The sequence below is a fragment of the Orcinus orca genome, chromosome 7 (assembly GCF_937001465.1).
Source record: "Orcinus orca chromosome 7, mOrcOrc1.1, whole genome shotgun sequence".
NCBI classification, from domain to species: Eukaryota; Metazoa; Chordata; class Mammalia; order Artiodactyla; family Delphinidae; genus Orcinus; species Orcinus orca.
The window spans coordinates 42,938,660-42,958,173 of record NC_064565.1 but is presented as its reverse complement, the minus strand read 5'-3'; the positions used below and the strand labels follow the sequence as shown (position 1 = coordinate 42,958,173).

At 34.3% G+C, this 19,514-nt stretch overlaps 1 protein-coding gene across 9 annotated transcripts in view; it reads left to right on the top strand.

The window, feature by feature from the left end:
• The window catches only part of PRPF40A (pre-mRNA processing factor 40 homolog A), a 54,956-nt gene that overhangs the window by 34,174 nt on the left and 1,268 nt on the right, over positions 1-19,514 (top strand). For 4 of the 9 annotated variants that reach the window (XM_033400048.2, XM_004276805.3, XM_012535572.3 and 1 more), the window contains 17 exons: positions 921-945; positions 1,603-1,974; positions 4,132-4,240; positions 4,735-4,799; positions 5,162-5,326; positions 6,371-6,479; positions 7,341-7,491; positions 8,471-8,604; positions 13,428-13,542; positions 13,711-13,802; positions 13,935-14,051; positions 14,378-14,515; positions 14,727-14,822; positions 17,187-17,273; positions 17,360-17,456; positions 17,540-17,601; positions 18,247-18,378. In XM_033400048.2, coding sequence (XP_033255939.1) covers positions 921-945; positions 1,603-1,974; positions 4,132-4,240; positions 4,735-4,799; positions 5,162-5,326; positions 6,371-6,479; positions 7,341-7,491; positions 8,471-8,604; positions 13,428-13,542; positions 13,711-13,802; positions 13,935-14,051; positions 14,378-14,515; positions 14,727-14,822; positions 17,187-17,273; positions 17,360-17,456; positions 17,540-17,601; positions 18,247-18,378 — 2,066 coding nt within the window. Of the gene's footprint in view, positions 1-920; positions 946-1,602; positions 1,975-4,131; positions 4,241-4,734; positions 4,800-5,161; positions 5,327-6,370; positions 6,480-7,340; positions 7,492-8,470; positions 8,605-13,427; positions 13,543-13,698; positions 13,803-13,934; positions 14,052-14,377; positions 14,516-14,726; positions 14,823-17,186; positions 17,274-17,359; positions 17,457-17,539; positions 17,602-18,246; positions 18,379-19,514 lie in introns of all 9 variants that reach the window. The other 5 variants (XM_033400047.2, XM_033400046.2, XM_033400043.2 and 2 more) reach the window with 2 other exon arrangements.

Below are 19,514 nucleotides of genomic sequence, written 5' to 3'. Positions count from 1 at the left end.
CGTATAACAACTTCTGACAGGAAAGTGAGAATAAAAATTTCTTAAAGGCACTGTGGTCTTACGTCTATTTACCTTTTCCCTGTGTCATCTCATTAGCTTGGATGGTCATTATCCGAAATATTTGTTAATTCGTAATGATAACCCCTTTAGTATGTTTTGTCAGCCATACTAAACAGATTTCCTTTAAAAGGGGATAAGTTTTAAAAATATTTTCATAGAGTTAAGCTTATATTATCATTTACATGGAGCACCTCATTCCCTAATAATGCTGAATAAATGAGATATCTTTGTTACCCGTAAAGGAAAATTTACTTTAACTAGAATGAAAGCTGAAATATTGAGTACAGATCTTTAAAGCTCAATTTATACTTCTATACTAGCATTGGCTAATAATAATATTGTAGATAGGTAGATTCTGAGTTCATTCATGTAAGAAATATCAAGCTCATTTCTGATATAACCCTATTATAAATAGTTGGTGTGCATAACTATCTATCTACCTGTCAATGCTAGTATATATGTGCTGGAATTTCATAACATACATTCGACCCCATTTTGAATTTAGTATCTTTAAAAAAAACAAAAAACAAGTAGTTTTATCCCTGGGGAAAGTAACTGTTTTATTCCAGAATTATGCAGATACTTTCAGGGAGTTTTTGCAGTAGCCAACAGCCTTTGAGAAAGTAGCATTGTGGGAAGAAGCTTTCCTAAAACTTGCTGTTATTTAAAGTTTGTTTTTATTCTTTAATTGCTGCCCTGGAATTTACAGAACCTTTGCTCTATAAATGTAGTGATTTTTTTTTTTTTAAAGGGTGGTAAATCTTACTGTATAGAACTTTTATCTCCTTTTAAAGTCTGTTTTCATTGATTGTATTTAAAAGCTATGTAGTACGTAACTGTTCTTTTTTTCTCTTTAATAGCAATGATCAAAGCTGAAGAAAGCAGGTAAGCAGTTTTGGACATCAGTACATATTTACAAATTTAGTATCTCCTATAACATCCTTGTTTTAACTGTATAAATAGTATTTAGCATGGTAGGCCTGATAGTTTGATGTCTTCAGAGGATTTGGGGTAGGGAAAGAGATATTTACTCAAGATACACACTTGATGCTTTCCTAGACAGTTATTAGAATTTGGACAGCATCCTTAACAAAAACTGTTACAGAAAAGTCCAAAATTTGATTTGAATTAATTTGGGAACGGATGAAGTATTGTATCAGTATTATCTCCCTTCCTTTACTCAGGTTTTCCTTTTAATGGGTGAAATGAAATTAATGATATAGGTCAAATTTTATGGCATAATACAATCTGATAGGACATTTTGTAAATGAAAACAGTTATTGGACTTTGGGAAATGCAGATTGTTGCATGAGTGCCTATCATACATTATCACGAATGTTTGCTGAATTAAATCAAAGTAATTCAGTTTCATACTGTGGTTTTAATCTTTTTGAATGGCTTAATAGTTTGGCAGCACTGCCGTTTTTCCCTTATAGTAGTTTCTCTTATTCATTTGATTTTATGATAATTTAAAACTAACTTTATTTGGCTTTGCGATTATTCATAATGAACTGACTAGCTTTCTCTTTTTTAAATACATAGTAAACAAGAAGAGTGCACCACATCAACAGCCCCAGTTCCTACAACAGAAATTCCAACCACAATGAGCACCATGGCTGCTGCAGAAGCAGCAGCTGCTGTTGTTGCTGCAGCAGCTGCAGCAGCAGCAGCTGCTGCTGCAGCCAATGCAAGTGCTTCCACCTCTGCTTCTAGTACTGTGGGTGGAACTGTTCCAGTTGTTCCTGAGCCTGAGGTTACTTCGATTGTTGCTACTGTTGTAGATAATGAAAATACAGTAACAATTTCGACTGAAGAACAAGCACAACTTACTAGTACCCCTGCTGTTCAGGATCAAAGTGTTGAAGTGTCTAGTAATACTGGAGAAGAAACATCTAAGCAGGAAACTGTAGCTGAGTAAGTTTAGTAACTTGTTTTCTGCAAATCAGTACCAGACTTCATTAATATAAGAAATTGCTGATCTAGTCAGTGGCCATTAAATGTTTAATAAAAGTTTTTTGAGAATCAAAACATAAGCCTTTAGATAATGGATAATTTTTGAGATTGAGTTTTGTGGAGTCATGCTTTCAAACTGTTGCAAAACTAATCCACACAAGTTTAGGAAGCAGAGCTGGTGATAGGGTAAGAGACAAATTTGAAGGGGTGCCAAAAACTTAGTAATCAAAATGCAGTATTTTAAATCAAAATCAATGCAAAAATCCCATGATTAATAGAATAAAATTTTAAGTAAAGACAGTATCAGAATTATTGATTTTCTTTCTATTTCATTCTGAAATATGGCTTACTACAGCACTGCAGGGAAGTTGCTGTAGTTCAGTATTGAACAAACAAGCAAAAATCAAGTAGACAAAAATCAAGATAACACTTAACAGTGTACAGGAAAACTGTTAGTGAGGTTAAATTGGTACAACTTTTTAATAAGGCCAAATAGCTGTATCTCTAAGTTTACAGTTTGTACCCTATGATCTAGTAATATTTCATATGGCTGTGCTTTTTATAGCTATAAAAAGTAACCTTGAGCTGTGCTTCTTGATTTTAAAGATATCCACATACATTAAAAAATATTAAAAAATCATGATGTCAAGATCCAAACATGATCACCCATCTTAATATTTAAGTATATTGATTTCATCTTCCTACCCCCTTTTATAAACTGTTTTGATTAATTTTAATGTTCATTTTCCAAAGTATGAAAATAGCTTTATAATTTTTTCTGATGTTTTAGAAGTTTAAAAAGATATCTATATAGTATATTTGAAGGCGTAAAAGAGTGAGTTAACATTTTAATTATATCCTTCTTCCTTTTTTGTGCATTTAAAATACATGCATATTATAAATTTTAAAAATATATCAGAGATGTCTACATCAGTAGAGATCCAATCCTATCGTGTTGATTATTATTATTTATATAATTAATATTCAACATGATATTATTTATATATACATTAATTTCAGTATTCTCCTACTGATAGACATTTAGGCCTTCTAGAATAATATTGTTTTACATCTTTTCATACCTATTGTATTTTTTCACAATAATTTGTTTTTCACATTTTTAACAAACAACTGTTTTCTGCTTCCTTTTTTGTTTCCTTATTATAGTACTTGAGTCAGTATAATGAACTTGATTTTAATTACTTTGAACGTAGATCATTTACAGCTCGTAACTTTTGGCTGTGCTCTTTACAATATTTTTGATGATTTTAAATAAATACTCCAAAGTAAGGTTACTTGATTCAGAGGGTATGAATTAATTGTATTTTTTATTAGTATGTATTCCAGAATATGCATTCAACTTAAAGGTGGGGGGTGGGGTTTGTTTTTTGATTTGTCTTTTCCTGCATTCTCTTCTATAAAGGAAGAAATGTTAAGATTATACAACTTTTTCATAAAGATCCCTCAAACAAGTACAGTTGACAATTCTTGGGTAATTCTTTGTTTGAGATCAGTGTTAGCAGACTTTTTCATAAACCTTCAAAGAGTAAATACTTTTGGTTTTGTTGGTGATACAGTCTGTCACAATGACTCAATTCTGCTGTGGTAGTACGCAGTCAGCCATAATCAGTATGCAAACTCTTGAGCAGGGCCATGTTCCAGTAAAGCTGTACTTACAGAAATTGGCAGCAGGATGGATTTGACCCATGGGTTGTAGTTTGCCAATCCCGATTTAGATTGATCTCTACATCTTTTTTATATTTTATGCACACTTGTCCAAATCCTATTATTAAGACACTAAAATGAGGACGCTGAATAAGTTTTATAAGCCATTTGAAAGTATTAACTTGTGGGCTAGTGAAACTAGTGTTGTAGTATAAATGTTTATTTTAGCCTTTGTACAAGGTCTTAATAACCAAATGTTAGAGGAAAAAACTATATAGTACTTTTATTTCTTTATGTTGCATTAAATGTGTCTCATGGAGACTTTATTCTAAACTTGTCAAATAAGTTTATTTGTTTACCTCAACAGCAAACAAATAATAATAAAATATTATTTTCCTAAATGAAGCAAGTGTTTATTTAAATTGTAAATACAGTGTATAAATTTCTCTCTAGTTTTACTCCCAAAAAGGAGGAGGAAGAAAGCCAACCAGCAAAAAAAACATATACTTGGAATACAAAGGAGGAAGCAAAGCAAGCATTTAAAGAATTATTGAAGGAAAAGGTATTTATAATAGAGATTTTTATTTTAAGTATCTAATAAATGAAATTATCCTTCAGTGCAGTTTGTACCTTGATGCTTTTATTAAAAATACTAATCTTATAAACGGCTGTGACTGAAAATGAGCTAAAGTTGTCTTTTTTCTCTTTTTAACTTTGAGAAACTGACTTTCAACCAAAAAGAATGTGTAAGGTACTACACAGCACATTCCACCTCAGTATTTAATATAAGGTTTTTTATTCATAAAAATTGTTCTGTCTTCTAATCAATAGTCTGAGAAAGAAGTATTCATGGTCTGTTTAAATTTCAGTTGTTCTTTTTAGTCTATAGATACATTACACAGATTTGCTTGCTTCAATGAATTATTTTTTAGACCTTTTTTCAAACTCCTGCAAAGGGAAGTGATTGATGTTTGCAGTGAGTATTATACTTTGTTCCCTGTTGTATGACTTACTATATTTGTGTGAAATTTTAACTTTTCATTAAATGATTTTCAGCGGGTACCATCTAATGCTTCATGGGAGCAAGCTATGAAAATGATCATTAATGATCCACGATACAGGTAACAGTTTGTTTTTTTAATTTACTTTCCACCTTGAGCAAACTAAGCCTAGAAAATTTAAATTATGTAAAATAATACAACTTTTCACTCCATGGTCTTCTGTTATTTTGGATACCAATAATTGAGTTGCTTTATGTCTGATAAGAACCAAAAAAGTTAAAAGGCTTGTCATATAGTCTGGGCACCCTGCTATAGATGTTAGAATTATTTTTAAAGTAGAAATTATTTTCTGTAATTATTTGCTATCTTTAATAACTTACTGACATTTTCTTAATTTGTGAATGAAATTTATTGTTTTTTCAAAGCACTAACACTTGATCATCTTACGTTCATTTACTCTTATATGATATTTTTCTATTTAGTGCTTTAGCAAAGTTGAGTGAAAAAAAGCAGGCCTTTAATGCTTATAAAGTCCAGACAGAGAAAGAAGAAAAAGAAGAAGCAAGATCCAAATACAAAGAGGCTAAGGAATCCTTTCAGCGTTTTCTTGAAAATCATGAAAAAATGACTTCCACAACTAGATACAAGTAAGATTTTTACTGATCATGGTATATGTTTACTGTACTGTTTCTGTGTCAGACTTTTTACCAAGTGCAGTAACTGATTCAGATGTTCATTAAAGCTAAATGATTGTGAATGTGACAGTTTCATAAGGTAAAAGATAAATCAGTAGTTAAATGTGGAATTCATAGACTTACTGAGTTTTTAATTAGGGACTGCAATAAAAAAGGGAGAAAGACTTTATTTCATAATGAAAGCTTGACTCCTTTCTCCTTAATATAAGAATTCAAGATGCAAGTTGGGGGAGAGATAGGGGAATATATGTTTATGTATAGCTGACTCACTTTGTTTTACAGCAGAAACTAATACATCATTGTAAAGCAATTATACTCCAAAACAGATGTTAAAAAAAAAAAAAGAATTCAGATTTTTTTGTATTTGTGGAATAGAAATAGGCTATTTTCATTATGTATATAGCATTTTTGAAAATTTACATTTATATAGCATTCTTCTTTTTGGAGTGCTTTGTTATTTAAAATTGTAATTCATTATTAACATCTTTGCAATAAGCTGTTACGTTCATTTTCCCTATGTGTTTTCTTACTTTCCTCACTTTTCCAGAAAAGCCTTAGTGAAGAACTCTTCCATTTCTTTCAATAGTCCTATTTTATCTGTTAACTAAATTTCTTACAGTTATTGAAGTCTGTAATTTAGTTCCATGGGCAGTTTGTCGCTACCCTGAGAAGTACAGGTAGTCTTAACTACAAAACATTGCTCAATTGGAATTATCTCCTCTATCTCTAAAGGAGAAAACAAGGCCTAAGCTGTTTTGTTCTTTTTCTTAATTATCCAAAAGTTTTCTTTTTTTTTTTGAACCAGTGAAACCACATCTTGTTTATTTGAAACAAAATCAACAAAATTTATACAAAAGTTTTCTTTTATAATACAATCATGAACTTAAGAGTGGAAAAGAGTGTTCATTTGGTGGTATTAAATTTAGAATAAAATTAAAATGGTTTAAAATTTTTATGGTATAGTATAGAGTAACATTTAATCTTTTTAACAAACAGAAAAGCAGAGCAAATGTTTGGAGAGATGGAAGTCTGGAATGCAATATCAGAACGTGATCGTCTTGAAATCTATGAAGATGTTTTATTCTTTCTTTCAAAAAAAGAAAAGGTATTATTCACTCTTACTGCTGTTTATTGATAAAACAAGATTTTCTTCATCCTGTTTAGGAGTTACTTTATAACATGTTCATTTTTGTTGGTTTATTTAGTTTATATGGTGCAACAGATCTATTTATTAGAAGTTACATTTAAAAATAGCTCCTATAATAATAAGTACTGATGTGAACATAGTAGGTAGAGATTTGTGCAGCTGATACTTAGGTTGTCATTAATTGGCTGTCTTATGCCCACTTTGAAAAATACTTATTTTTAGCTTGTTGGTTTGAAAAAATGCTCAGTGTTTTTGCTTATAAGGCATTTATTTATGATTATTTTACAAGAACAGCAGTAATGTGTAATTATTACCATTAAAATGTATTTGTAGGATAGTGTTTTAAAACACTAAAATACTATGCTACAAATACATTTAGTTTTGCTCATTTCTGTTTTGTTATGCACTAAGTTGTATGCTGTCCAATCTTCCAAGAGACTTACAGAAATGTAAGTAGTATTGACAAAAATTTGAACATAGCTGAAAGTGGTTGAACACATTATCATTTACCTGTTGTGTGATTTGTAACTTTCGTTTGGACAGTGTCTACAATGCATAGTTGTGGGAGGAGAGATTTTGCAAGGGGGTGAGGGAGGTGGGATTCCAGCTTTAGACGAGAGGTTAAAAAAAAATTTTGAAGGTAAGAGCCAAGCAGTTAGGCAAGAGCACTGGAAAGGTAAAGAGTGTTGATATTTAAAGTAAATGGGTAACATTTGAAATTTGGACATCAGTTAGAATGTGAAGAAACCTTCACTAATTACAGTTTATATGTCATACTTTATTTGAAATTCAAAACATATATTCATATTTTTGATTTAGGAACAAGCAAAGCAGTTGCGAAAGAGAAATTGGGAAGCCTTAAAAAACATACTTGACAACATGGCTAACGTGACATACTCTACTACTTGGTCTGAAGCCCAGCAGTATCTGATGGATAATCCAACTTTTGCAGAAGATGAAGAATTACAGAGTAAGAATGATGACTAAGTGGAAGGAACAGTTTTTTAAAAGTTGTCCAGCAGCGAAGAATGGTCACTTTTTTTATGCAATCACTAACTGAATTTTACATAATTGTTTGTCCATCCCTGAAAAGCTGTTTTGTTTGTTTCCAAATAGGATATTTCTTTCTAATTGAGTTTTGTGATTCAGGACAAAATATTTCCCCCAAAATCTGAAGTTAGCTTTATCAGGTATTCTTCAAATGTTTATTAGGTAAAGGCTGAAATTGTCCCTTGCCATTTATATGTGACTTACTGGGAACCAAATTAATAACCACATTTTACTCATGCTGTCCTCTCGAGGTAATGACTTTAGAGATTTGCTTGCAAAAGGCAAAAAATGGATTAGCATTACTTTACAGTAAGCTTCCCCAAGTTCTGTCTTTTTCTGATCTACCTAGTTGCTTTTTAAATTACAGCTTTCTTGATTATCCTTTTGAATACCATACTTCAGTAAGTTTGAGGGAGGGCCTAGAATTCTGTACTTTGAAAAACTCCTTGGGTAATTCTGATATTGCTGACAAATTTATCACAGCAGTTTTATTTTCGTTTTATTACTTGTGTCATATGTGTTTTCTCTGTTTCATCCTCGGATTCGGGGGCTATGATTTAATGAGGTCTTTTTGAAATTTTTCATATGGGAATTCCCTGGCGGTCCAGTGGTTAGGACTCCGCACTTCCACTGCAGGGGGCGCAACAGGTTTGATCCCTGGATCGGGGAACTGAGATCCCACAAGCCGCACACCGTGGCCCAAAAAAAAAAAAAAAAAGTTATAAATAAATTTTCCTTGAACACTTCCTATTTAGATAATTAGAAGTCATATTTGAGTTTAAATATAAATACTTTGGTAAAACGAATTTGAACTTTGTAGGGAGTTAATGCAAATAAGTAAACTGCTTTCTTTACTGATATTTGACGTTTTAATTTTTTTTAACTGAAAAAAATTCTAGACATGGATAAAGAAGATGCGTTAATTTGCTTTGAAGAACACATTCGGGCTTTAGAAAAGGAAGAAGAAGAAGAAAAACAGAAGAGTTTGCTTCGGGAAAGGCGACGACAGCGTAAAAACAGAGAATCTTTTCAGGTAATTTTAAAAGCTCTGTTTTCTAGCTTAATTGTATAATATGGTTAAAGACCTGTAATAGTGATGTAAACAATTTTGAGAATCTTGATCTCAGATCATTAACTTGGGCTTTTGCAGAGGATCCATACAAATTTAACTCTTAAGTTCTATATTTAGTTATGAATCCACTTAAGGAGAGTAGCTATTTCAGGCTAGGGGAACATGGAAGGCTATAGCAGATTCGGTATTTAAAGTGAGCACTGATAGGTAAGGTTTCACTTGGGAAAGAGGAATAGATATCATGAGGGGGGACTGAAAATAAAATGTGTGATGAGTTATTAGTACTAATTGATTTTTAGGTTCTAGAGAATGGTTTTGAGGATGGGCCATAATTTTTAAACACTATACAGAGGAGCTAAAATTACATGTTCTTTATATAGGCCAGTGGCTTATTTTGACCTCCAAGTATCACTTTTAGTCTCTCAGTAATGGAGCCTATCACAGAGCAATGAATTTTTGCATTTTATATTTCACCAAATTTCCATTTCAATAATAATTATAATAGCAGTTAGCATTATTGCTTATTGCTGTGCATTTAAAATTTATAACCTCTTTTTATGATAGCCTTATTTTATGATAGTAGGTACTATTTTTGTTATGTCCATTTATATAGGTAAGGAAATGGGCTTAGAGAGAAGAAGTGACTTGCCCAAATTCAGCTACTGAGTAGTGGAGCCAGACTTTGAATCTATGCTGTGTTTTAATTACTGGGTCTCTTTCATTAAACACTGTATTAGGGTAAGTGCTAAGTTACAGTGACTTAAATAAGAGGTTTTATTTCTTGAAAGAACAGTTGTTTTGGTTTAGGGTAGAGCACATTGTCATCTCCTAAGGCAGTGGTTCTCAAAACTTAGCATGTATCAGAATCACTTACAGGGCTTTTAGAAAACTCCCCATGGTGCCAAAGATCATTAATCATCTTAAATGCCATAGCCAATAGCATTATTGCAGTCTTCATTCCATAAAAACGTAACATTTACTACTCTCTATGGTTTCCTCTTAGTGGTTTCCCAAAGGATCATTCGGAGTATTGTTAAAACCAGGGACTGTTGAGCCTCACCCCCAGAATTTGATTCAGTAGGTCTCTTTTAAGTTTTGAATATACGTTTTAAAGGAGGTATAGTAGCAGAGGAAAATTACTGAGCTGAATATCTGAAGCAAAACATGATAATACCAGTTATATCAATAGTAATCAGAAACGATGCCAGACACATAAAAGCCATATTTTAGGCTTAGCAAAAGATGCTTGTGGCCTTTATATTAGGATTTCTGACCCACGTTCTCCAGTTTCAGTATTGACATTGTACTTTCTCTTATATTTTCTGTGACCCAGATTTCCTTATTTTTGTTATATTTTACCTTATAGTTCTCCTTATTTTAAACCATTGCAAAAGCTTCATAAGAGATATTAAAGCTAAGTGGTTGCAGAAGAGTATAATCAACCTCGTGAAAATCTGTTCTCCCCTTCCTAGGCACATGGCTCCTTAGTTAAAATCTAAGTTTTCTAGCCTCGTTTATAGCTACTTGTGGTAATGTGACTGAATTTTCAGCTGAATGTGAAGGAGACGAGTAGAACTCCAGCATCATTTTTTAATTAATTAATTTTTTAAATTTTTTGGCTGCATTGGGTCTTTGTTGCTGTGCGCAGGCTTTCTTTAGTTGCGACAAGTGGGGGCTACTCTTCGTTGCGGTGCACGGGCTTCTTATTGCGGTGGCTTCTCTTATCGCGGAGCACGGGCTCTAGGCGCGTGGGCTTCAGTAGTTGTGGCACGTGGGCTCAGTAGTTGTGGTGCACGGGCTTAGTTGCTCTGCGGCATGTGGAGTCTTCCCGGACCAGGGCTTGAACCCGTGTACCCTGCATTGGCAGGCGGATTCTTAACCACTGGACCACCAGGGATGTCCCACATCATTGGTTTTTAAAAGAACTACCATTTCAACTTCTTCCAAGCTGAAATGTGGTCATGGGGATAACATACCCTAATCATGCAGAGAAAGCTAATGGCCTCGGGCAGTTCTCTAAGTATGGGCCAGCATGTCACTGTCTCTTGGAAACTTATTAGAAAGGCAAACTCTTAGAACCCCACTGAGACCTAATGAATCAAATTGGGACGGGGAGGGGGACTACAATCTGTGGTTTTGTTTTTACCATTTCTTCACATGATTCATTGAGATACCACCTAAGGTAATTTACCAAAAGTGGCAAATGTTGAGATTCTTTTTTTTTTTTTTTTGCGGTACGCGGGCCTCTCACTGTTGTGGCCTCTCCCGTTGCAGAGCACGGGCTTTGGACGCGCAGGCTCAGCGGCCATGGCTCACGGGCCCAGCCGCTTCACGGCATGTGGGATCTTCCCGGACCGGGGCACGAACCCGCGTCCCCTGCATCGGCAGGCGGACTCTCAACCACTGCGCCACCAGGGAAGCCCTGTTGAGATTCTTTATGAAATAAGACTGAAAGAACTATAGTTAGATGTGACATTTAAGGTCAGTGACTGTCGACATCTAGGGGAAGTTAAAGAGTTGCCAAATAGTTTAAAGGTAAATAGAGGCAAAATCAGACCTTTCTCTGATGTTTTGATAAGACAGTTCAAGAGTACTTTCAGGGTTAAGAGTGTGGCTTTTCTTTGGTAAGAGAGAACCAGTCAAGAGGGAGAGAATGGGGCTTCCCTGGTGGCGCAGTGGTTGAGAGTACGCCTGCAGATGCAGGGGACACGGGATCGTGCCCCAGTCCGGGAAGATCCCACATGCTGTGGAGCGGCTGGGCCTGTGAGCCATGGCCGCTGAGCCTGCACGTCTGGAGCCTGTGCTCCGCAACGGGAGAGGCCACAACAGTGAGAGGCCCGCGTACTGCAAAAAAAAAAAAAAAAAAGGGAGAGGATGAAGAAAGAATTGAAGGATAGGGGTATTCTGTTATTAAATAAAATCTTTGAAGGTTTATTCAAGCATATGTGAGTAGTTACATTATGAACCTTATATGAGGAGACAAAAAGAAGGAAGATGAGGGAAAAGACATATTATTGAGTTGGCCTGAGGCAGTGAGTGGTGTTCAACTAGTGCTTTTGTTGATGGTCATGATTTGGGGAGAAGTTGCTACTAGCATCTAGTTGGGTAGAGACCAGAGGTATTGTTGAACATCATCCAATGTACAGGACCAACCCCCCCCCCAAAACAAAACAAAAAAGTTTACGAGCTCCAAGATGTCATTAGTGCCAACGTTGGGAGCCTTCTCCTCTAAGGGAAGGAGAAATAACCAGCCTCAGCCATCTTTGAAGCAACTTGGTTTCCATCTTCTCCTCCCCTTCCCAAGGTGGGGTTAGTAAATAAAAGAGAGAAAGAGCCATACAGTTTTAGCATAATGGTTTTCAAACCTGAATTCACATAAAACTTACCTGGTGAGTTTTAAGAAATAAATTACAAATATCTTTATTTTAATTCATATTTTCTTTAAAAAAATCTCAGGTGATTTCTAATTTTCATTCAAGTTAGGAGATTCACTACTGAAATGGATTCAGTGTCGAAATTCTATGACTTTATCAGCAACCTAGAAGTGAAACAAATACTAGCAAAGCAGGTATGATGAAGTAGATTTTAAGATCCTAGAGAGCATCATTGAAGATGGTTTCTAGGCTGTTTTAGGGACTCAAAAGGGAGTAGGTGAAGAACCTTGGTTATCACACAGCAGGGGTGGGTTGAGCTCCCATTTATGTTGAAGGGTAAGGACGAAAGGATAGAAATTAAGTTTGAGGAATAAATTTTGGAAATAGAGACTGAATTGACATGCTTATTCCTATTTGGAGAGAAGTGGTATTATACATGTCTGGTGTCATTCAGGACAGTGCTACCCAATAAAAATTTGTATGCCACATACATGATTTTAATTTCTTACTAATTTTAGTAACCTTTTATTTCACCCAATATATCTAAAATATTGTCTTTTAACATGCAACCAATATATTTTTATTTATTTATTTTGGTAATAAACCTTCAAAATCATTGTGTGTTATATACTGCTGGCGTTGAACAGTGCAGGTATAAGAATTTTAGGAGTAGAATTTGGCCCCTAATTTAGGGACATTTATAGAATTAAAACTCCCTAAGGATTTCAGGATATAGGAAATGTGGAAATTGCTGAGTACTAAAGTCCCACTATGTTGCCCTGAAAGTTGGCAAATAGTAAAAAAAAATGGATAAAGTGAGCATATAAAAATTTAAGTTGTAACAGTAATATGGAAGAAAGGAAATAGGTTTTAAAATCAGACATGGGGGTTGAGTCCTAGTTCCCCACACTATATGTATGTTGCTTTAGTAAAATTGTATATCTTCCTCTTAGAAAAGAAAATTAAATTAAAAAATCCTCAGAACACATTAGGCGTTATGTTTAAAAACAAAAAGTATATTTTGCAGTAAATGTGCATGCACATTCTTTAGCCTCATCATTTGAGATAACATCCAGTGTTTTGACTTTATTTGTATATGTTATTTGCAAACTGGAAATGATGATCTATCTTAAGGGACAGTAAACTGAAGCCTGGAAAGGTAATGTAGCTTTTCAACAGTCCTTTTCTCTGAAGTCCAAAATAGTTTTTTGCCTAAAAGCTGATTTTACTTTCATCAAAGAGCAAATATGCTTTGCACCTAAACATATTTGTGATAACATTGGCAGAAGAGTTTTAAATATAGCTGTTTTTAACATGTATCTTCGTTCATGTTATACCAATATTTCTAAAGTCCTTAAAGATGGCTTTTCAATATATAATGGGTTCGTTGTTGTTCTCCCCTTCCCCCAGATATTTTTAGATGAACTGCATGAACATGGACAACTGCATTCTATGTCATCTTGGATGGAATTGTATCCAACAATTAGTTCTGACATTAGATTCACTAATATGCTTGGTCAGCCGGGTGAGATTCTTCTCTTTCCTAATTTGTAGTTATGATAGTTGGAATGGGCCAGAGGGAAAGATGGTTGTGTTGGGGCATGGGGGGTGCTTTCTTTTGTTTTATAAACAAAAAAGTAATTGCAGCTCTTTGATTAGAGCTAGCTTTTGACTTCTTTAGTTTTTTCATTAGGATCAACTGCACTTGACCTTTTCAAGTTTTATGTTGAGGATCTTAAAGCACGTTATCATGATGAGAAGAAGATAATAAAAGACATTCTAAAGGTAAATAGTATATACTTGGTATTATTAACTAGTATACTTGCTGTTAACTGTTAATCCGTGCCATATATTTTAAAGTGATACTGTGTTCCTTTGATTAGTGTTATTAATATTAACAAGATTTCTGTTTTTTAGGATAAAGGATTTGTAGTTGAAGTAAATACTACTTTTGAAGACTTTGTGGCAATAATCAGTTCGACTAAAAGATCAACCACATTAGATGCAGGAAATATTAAGTTGGCTTTCAATAGTGTAAGTTATCATCTTTACTGTTATGAACAACTAGATTAGTAGTATAGTTTTTAATACATTTGGCCAAAAATACTTAAGTTGTATGTAAGCTACTGAAATAAGGGAATAGGAATAGTATTTTACAGAGTAGTGGACACTCTTCCAGGGTGAGGTAACAGAATATAATGTACTTAGATGATGGCTGATGGTAAGCTTCCTTTCCTAAAAATAATTGGCTCTCTAACTTATAGATGATAGGAGAATACTTAAATTAATTATAATGAATTATTTCAGTTAACACAGATTCTATTATACTATTATAACTGATTAAATATGTTTTCTAAAAGTTACTAGAAAAGGCAGAAGCCCGTGAACGCGAAAGAGAAAAAGAGGAGGCTCGGAAGATGAAACGAAAAGAATCTGCATTTAAGAGTATGTTGAAACAAGCTACTCCTCCAATAGAATTGGATGCTGTCTGGGAAGATGTATGTATACTTGTAAATTTTTTCCTTTACAACTGAAGATAAAAATTTTTTAATTCTTTCTCATAGCCACAGAGATAACTAGAGGAAAGGAAATAAACACTTTGAGGGGGCTGGGCTGTCACAGTTTTCACTTGCTGCTATGATTCCTTTTAGTCATATTGGTATACTCTTCTCAGTATTCATATATTGATTCCATATCTGAATTTTTCAGATCCGGGAGAGATTTGTAAAAGAGCCAGCATTTGAGGATATAACTCTAGAGTCTGAAAGAAAACGAATATTTAAAGATTTTATGCATGTGCTTGAGGTAATTTTAGTTTTATCATAAGTGGCTGAAATATTACAAAATACATTAAAATTTTTTAAAAATTGAAGAATTTAGAATGATCAAAGTACGTTTTTTAAATTATACTTTTAAGTAATTTTATACAAATGTACTTACTACCTGGGATGATTAGGGAATGGTTTATTCTATAGAAATGGCTTTTAATTGAAACAAACTAAGCTTGCATGGGAATTTAAAGATCTGTTTAGTGGACACTATTCATATTTGTTTCATACTTATACAGTGTTACAGAAATTCATCAATTTAGCAGTCAAATGGGGTGACTTAGTAAACCTAAAAAGAAATCAGAATCTTGTAAAACAGATAGAAAACAGTTTTTAAGCACATTTCAGATATTATACTACATTAGATGTGTTGGAAGCGCAGAGATGTTCTGAAAAATAATGGAATAAGGTAGTAAGTTTTTGTTAAAATAATAAGTAATGATAAAATTGCAGTTATTCCACTAGCTGAATTAAGGGTATTTTGATGAAGATTTCAGATGGGCACTTGGAGATAGTAAATATGCTAAATTGACCAATAATTTTTGAATAGTAGTATTTGCTGCCTATATGGGCCAGGCACTGTTCTAATTGTTTTACAGATATTTCATATATGAGCTTAATCCTCATAACAACCCTATGAAGTTACAGATGAGCAAAATTGAGGCAAAGAGAAAAAGTAATTTGCATGGAAGGGATTCCAACATAGGCTTTTGATTCCAGGGCTAGTGCTTTTAACAAGTAAGCTGTGCTATCAGTTATAGACAAACCAATACGTTACAGCAAGCCAAGGTTAGCACATACTTAATATTATAGTGCTGCCGATGGTCATTGGGCATAGCAGGTCACTTAATTGACTGTTGACTGTTGCATTGCATTTATTGTTCTTGATGAATATTATTGTTGACAACAGTTTGCTCTGTTAACATGTCACACATGTACCATATATTGTTTCCCAGCTGCCTCTAGATTTAGTGCTGTTGACCTATAGATCTTTTCTACTCAAAGTGTGTTTCAGACCAGCAGCATCTGTTTTACCTGGAAACTTGTTAGAAATACAGAACATCAGGCCCCATCGGCAGAAATCCTGTATCAGAATTACCATTTTAACAAGATTCTCGAGCACTAGAATGTACATTTAATTTTGATAAGCTCTGCTCTAGGTAGTGTCTTAACATTTTCCCCCAATTCAGGAATCTCCAACAAGATTCTTTCATGATCTGTGCTGGGGGGTATTAGTGGTGAGGTCATAAATGGAGCAAAATGATGGCAGCATAGGGAAAAGCTGAACATATCAGAATAGGACTTGGACCCCAATAATGTGGGCCTTGAAGTAGAAAAGGAAGAAGAGTTAACAGTGACATAAAGAAAGAATGAGGACTGCCCTCGTGGTCCTTTGGTTAAGGCTCTGCACTTCCACTGCACGGGGCGCCAGTTTGATCCTTGGTCAGGGAACAATTAATCAGTCAATCGAGAGAGAGAGAGAGAGAGAGAGAGAGAGAGAGAGAGAAACAGAGAGACAGAGAGAAACAGAGAGACAGAGAGAGAGAGAGAGAGAGAGAGAGAAACAGAGAGAGAGAGAAACAGAGAGAGACAGAGACAGAGAGAGACAGAGAGAGACAGAGACAGAATCCCTGAACCAGATTTTCTGTTTCCACTTACTCGTAAACTGAAGCAGAATTTATTTTCAAAGGCTTAGATATGTTTGGGGGCAAGGAGTTTTTACTGCAGCGTTTTTCCTTCCCTTACTAGCCTCATAATTATTTTAGTGACAGAGTTAATCCACAGAGACAACATTTCCTTTTCTGATTTCATGTGTAGTTAGATTGCCTTTGGATATCTTAAGCTTGGCTAGGAAGGGAATGCTCCTTGGGTGAAAAGAGCTGATTTTGCATTTAATTTCTGAGACCAACCTCCTTTATGGATGATTCTGAGGTAGTTCTTTATTTCAGTGCTGAGCCACGTTCATCAGAAAAGCCACGTATGAATAACATTTTGTTGTTTTTGAAAGTAGTGTAACTATTCTGCAGATTATACCTTTATGGAGGGTATCAATTGTCCCTACTGTACCCACACCATTCTCATTGCTAAAAAAAAGTATTTTATTAATACTTTTGAACGTTGTGTTTAGATGTCCAAATGAGTGGGTACAGGATAGTTAAAATGTTCTCTTCTGTTCCTTGTTAAGTAACTCTTTGCACCATTTCAAGGGGGGAGTACATCCTAAATACGCAAAATGAATGCAGTTTTACTCTAAGAACCTATTTGTAAAGCTTTTAAAAATTCTCCATGATGTACTGTCTAAAGTGTGAACTTCTGAAATTTTTTTCTTTTGCCCCTGTAGCATGAATGTCAACATCATCATTCAAAGAATAAGAAACACTCTAAGAAATCTAAAAAACATCACAGGAAACGCTCCCGCTCTCGATCAGTAAGGAAGTTTATTAAAAATGGCACCATAAGTGTATTGAAATATTTGTTAGCAGCATTATGAATGAAATTATTTGTATTGTGTAGGGATCAGATTCAGATGATGATGACAGCCATTCAAAGAAAAAAAGACAGCGATCAGAGTCTCGTTCTGCTTCAGAACATTCTTCTAGTGCTGAATCTGGTAAACATATCTTTTAACTTGATTAAAATCATTGACACTTGGATGTCCTCAAATTCTGACACTTTTCTTTTTGTGCTGCTTAGAGAGAAGTTATAAGAAATCAAAAAAACATAAGAAGAAAAGCAAGAAGAGAAGACATAAATCTGTAAGCAAACTCTTAATTTTTACACTGTACCTAGGCTTTTGCCCTTCACTTTCTCAGTGGCAGTAGAAATTTCTGTCTAGTCCGATGCAGTCAACAGAGTTTAGGTATGTACCTAAACTCAAGAGTTTCATAGTTGTTGTTCACCTTAATCTTTCATTAAAATCTTTTGGTGAACTTTGAAAAAAAATAACACAGTGTTAAGACTTCCACTCTGGTTTATTATAGTAATCTTACAGAAAGACCCAAGGGTGTGTGATTGTATATATATATATATATTGAGCTGTTGTTGAGAACCACAAGTTTAAATGTTTAAACTTTTTCCTTTACCTTCAGCTCTTAATCTTAGGTACACATCAAGATACACCTAATCTTAGTGATGAAGGCACACTTAATTTAGTGACGCTCTTTTAGTGGTATTTTACCCTATCAGAATGTCATCTTTCCCATAGGAAAGACCAACTTCATCTCATGAATCTTGGGAATGTTTTAAATTCCTTGAGGTTATCGATTCAGATTCCACCACTCTAGGAACACATACATACTCTGTTATATGTGGGTGTTCTTAAATATTACCTATATAGGGACTTTTTTCTAATGGAATGGTTTCTTTATCAAAATGCTGACATTGTTTTTTTATTTACACAGGACTCTCCAGAGTCAGATGCTGAACGGGAGAAGGATAAAAAAGAAAAAGACCGGGAAAGCGAAAAAGACAGAACTAGACAAAGATCAGAGTCAAAACACAAATCACCTAAGAAAAAGACTGGAAAGGATTCTGTAAGTATTTAGAATTCTTTCATCTCTGCATTTTCATAGTACAAAAATGTCAGCTACTTTTCACACACTGTTTTCTAACGTATATGGATCATGAATGACCCAAGTTAAGCATCCTAAATTTTATATTCCTTAAAAAAATAACATAGCATTCTCTAACAGTTGTTTAACCCACTAAGAAAGGATATATTCTTCTGCTTTGTACATTCTCACAAAGAAATACCAATGGACATTGTCTACCTAATTTTAGAATATAAACTTTAAGAGATTCAAATCAGGTTTTCCCTCCACCATATCCACAGTTGTCATTGTTACTAAATCCAGTTTCAAAAGGTAGCTTTCCAGCAGCTTTTAATCATTGGGAGGGAAGAGTTGAGGGCAAGTAGATAGGAGGATACAATAAGCCAGATCTAATGTTTTATTATCAAATTACATAATTAGTTTTCAGTTTCCCCTGTATGTGTGTTTGTGTATGTATGCCAGAGCACAGTAACACAAGCCTTCTTCACCTTGCCGTTCGTTCCACAAATGCTGTGGGCTTAGCAAGTATAATGCCTGTGAGTTACCAATTGAGAGTTTAAATTGTGTAGGTAAGCCCTGGTCTCCCTCTGGATATTCTCATTCAGTGGGAATAGCGTGGAGGGTTTTTTTTGTTCTTGTTTTGTTTTTAAAGCTGCACTGGTGAGTCTGATCTACATCCTTGGTGAGGAATGATGATTTCCTCTATACTTACTTAGCAACTTAATAGTTTCTTCTTCACAGTAGGTTAAATGAAATCCCTGAAGGGGGAAGGAAGATAGGTGAAAAATCTACTTTTGAAAAGTTGCTTCTCACAGTTGTTTTGGTTTTTTTGTCTGTTTTAAATTTTTTCCAGCCAAACTATTGTCCTCATAAATCTGGAATGTTTCTTTATCTGGGCGCAATAGTATGCTTAAAGCTTGATACTTTTATGTAATATAAAACACGTATAGGACAACCTAGAATCGGAAAAAATAGCAAGGAATATAATACTTAGGAAATGAACACCCAGCTTCCATTAAATGGAAACAAGATGTTTCATATTCAGTTGTATTAAGAGGAAGAAAAACTGGTACTTACTATTCCCCCGATCTACATATTAATGTAAACTGAAAGTAAAC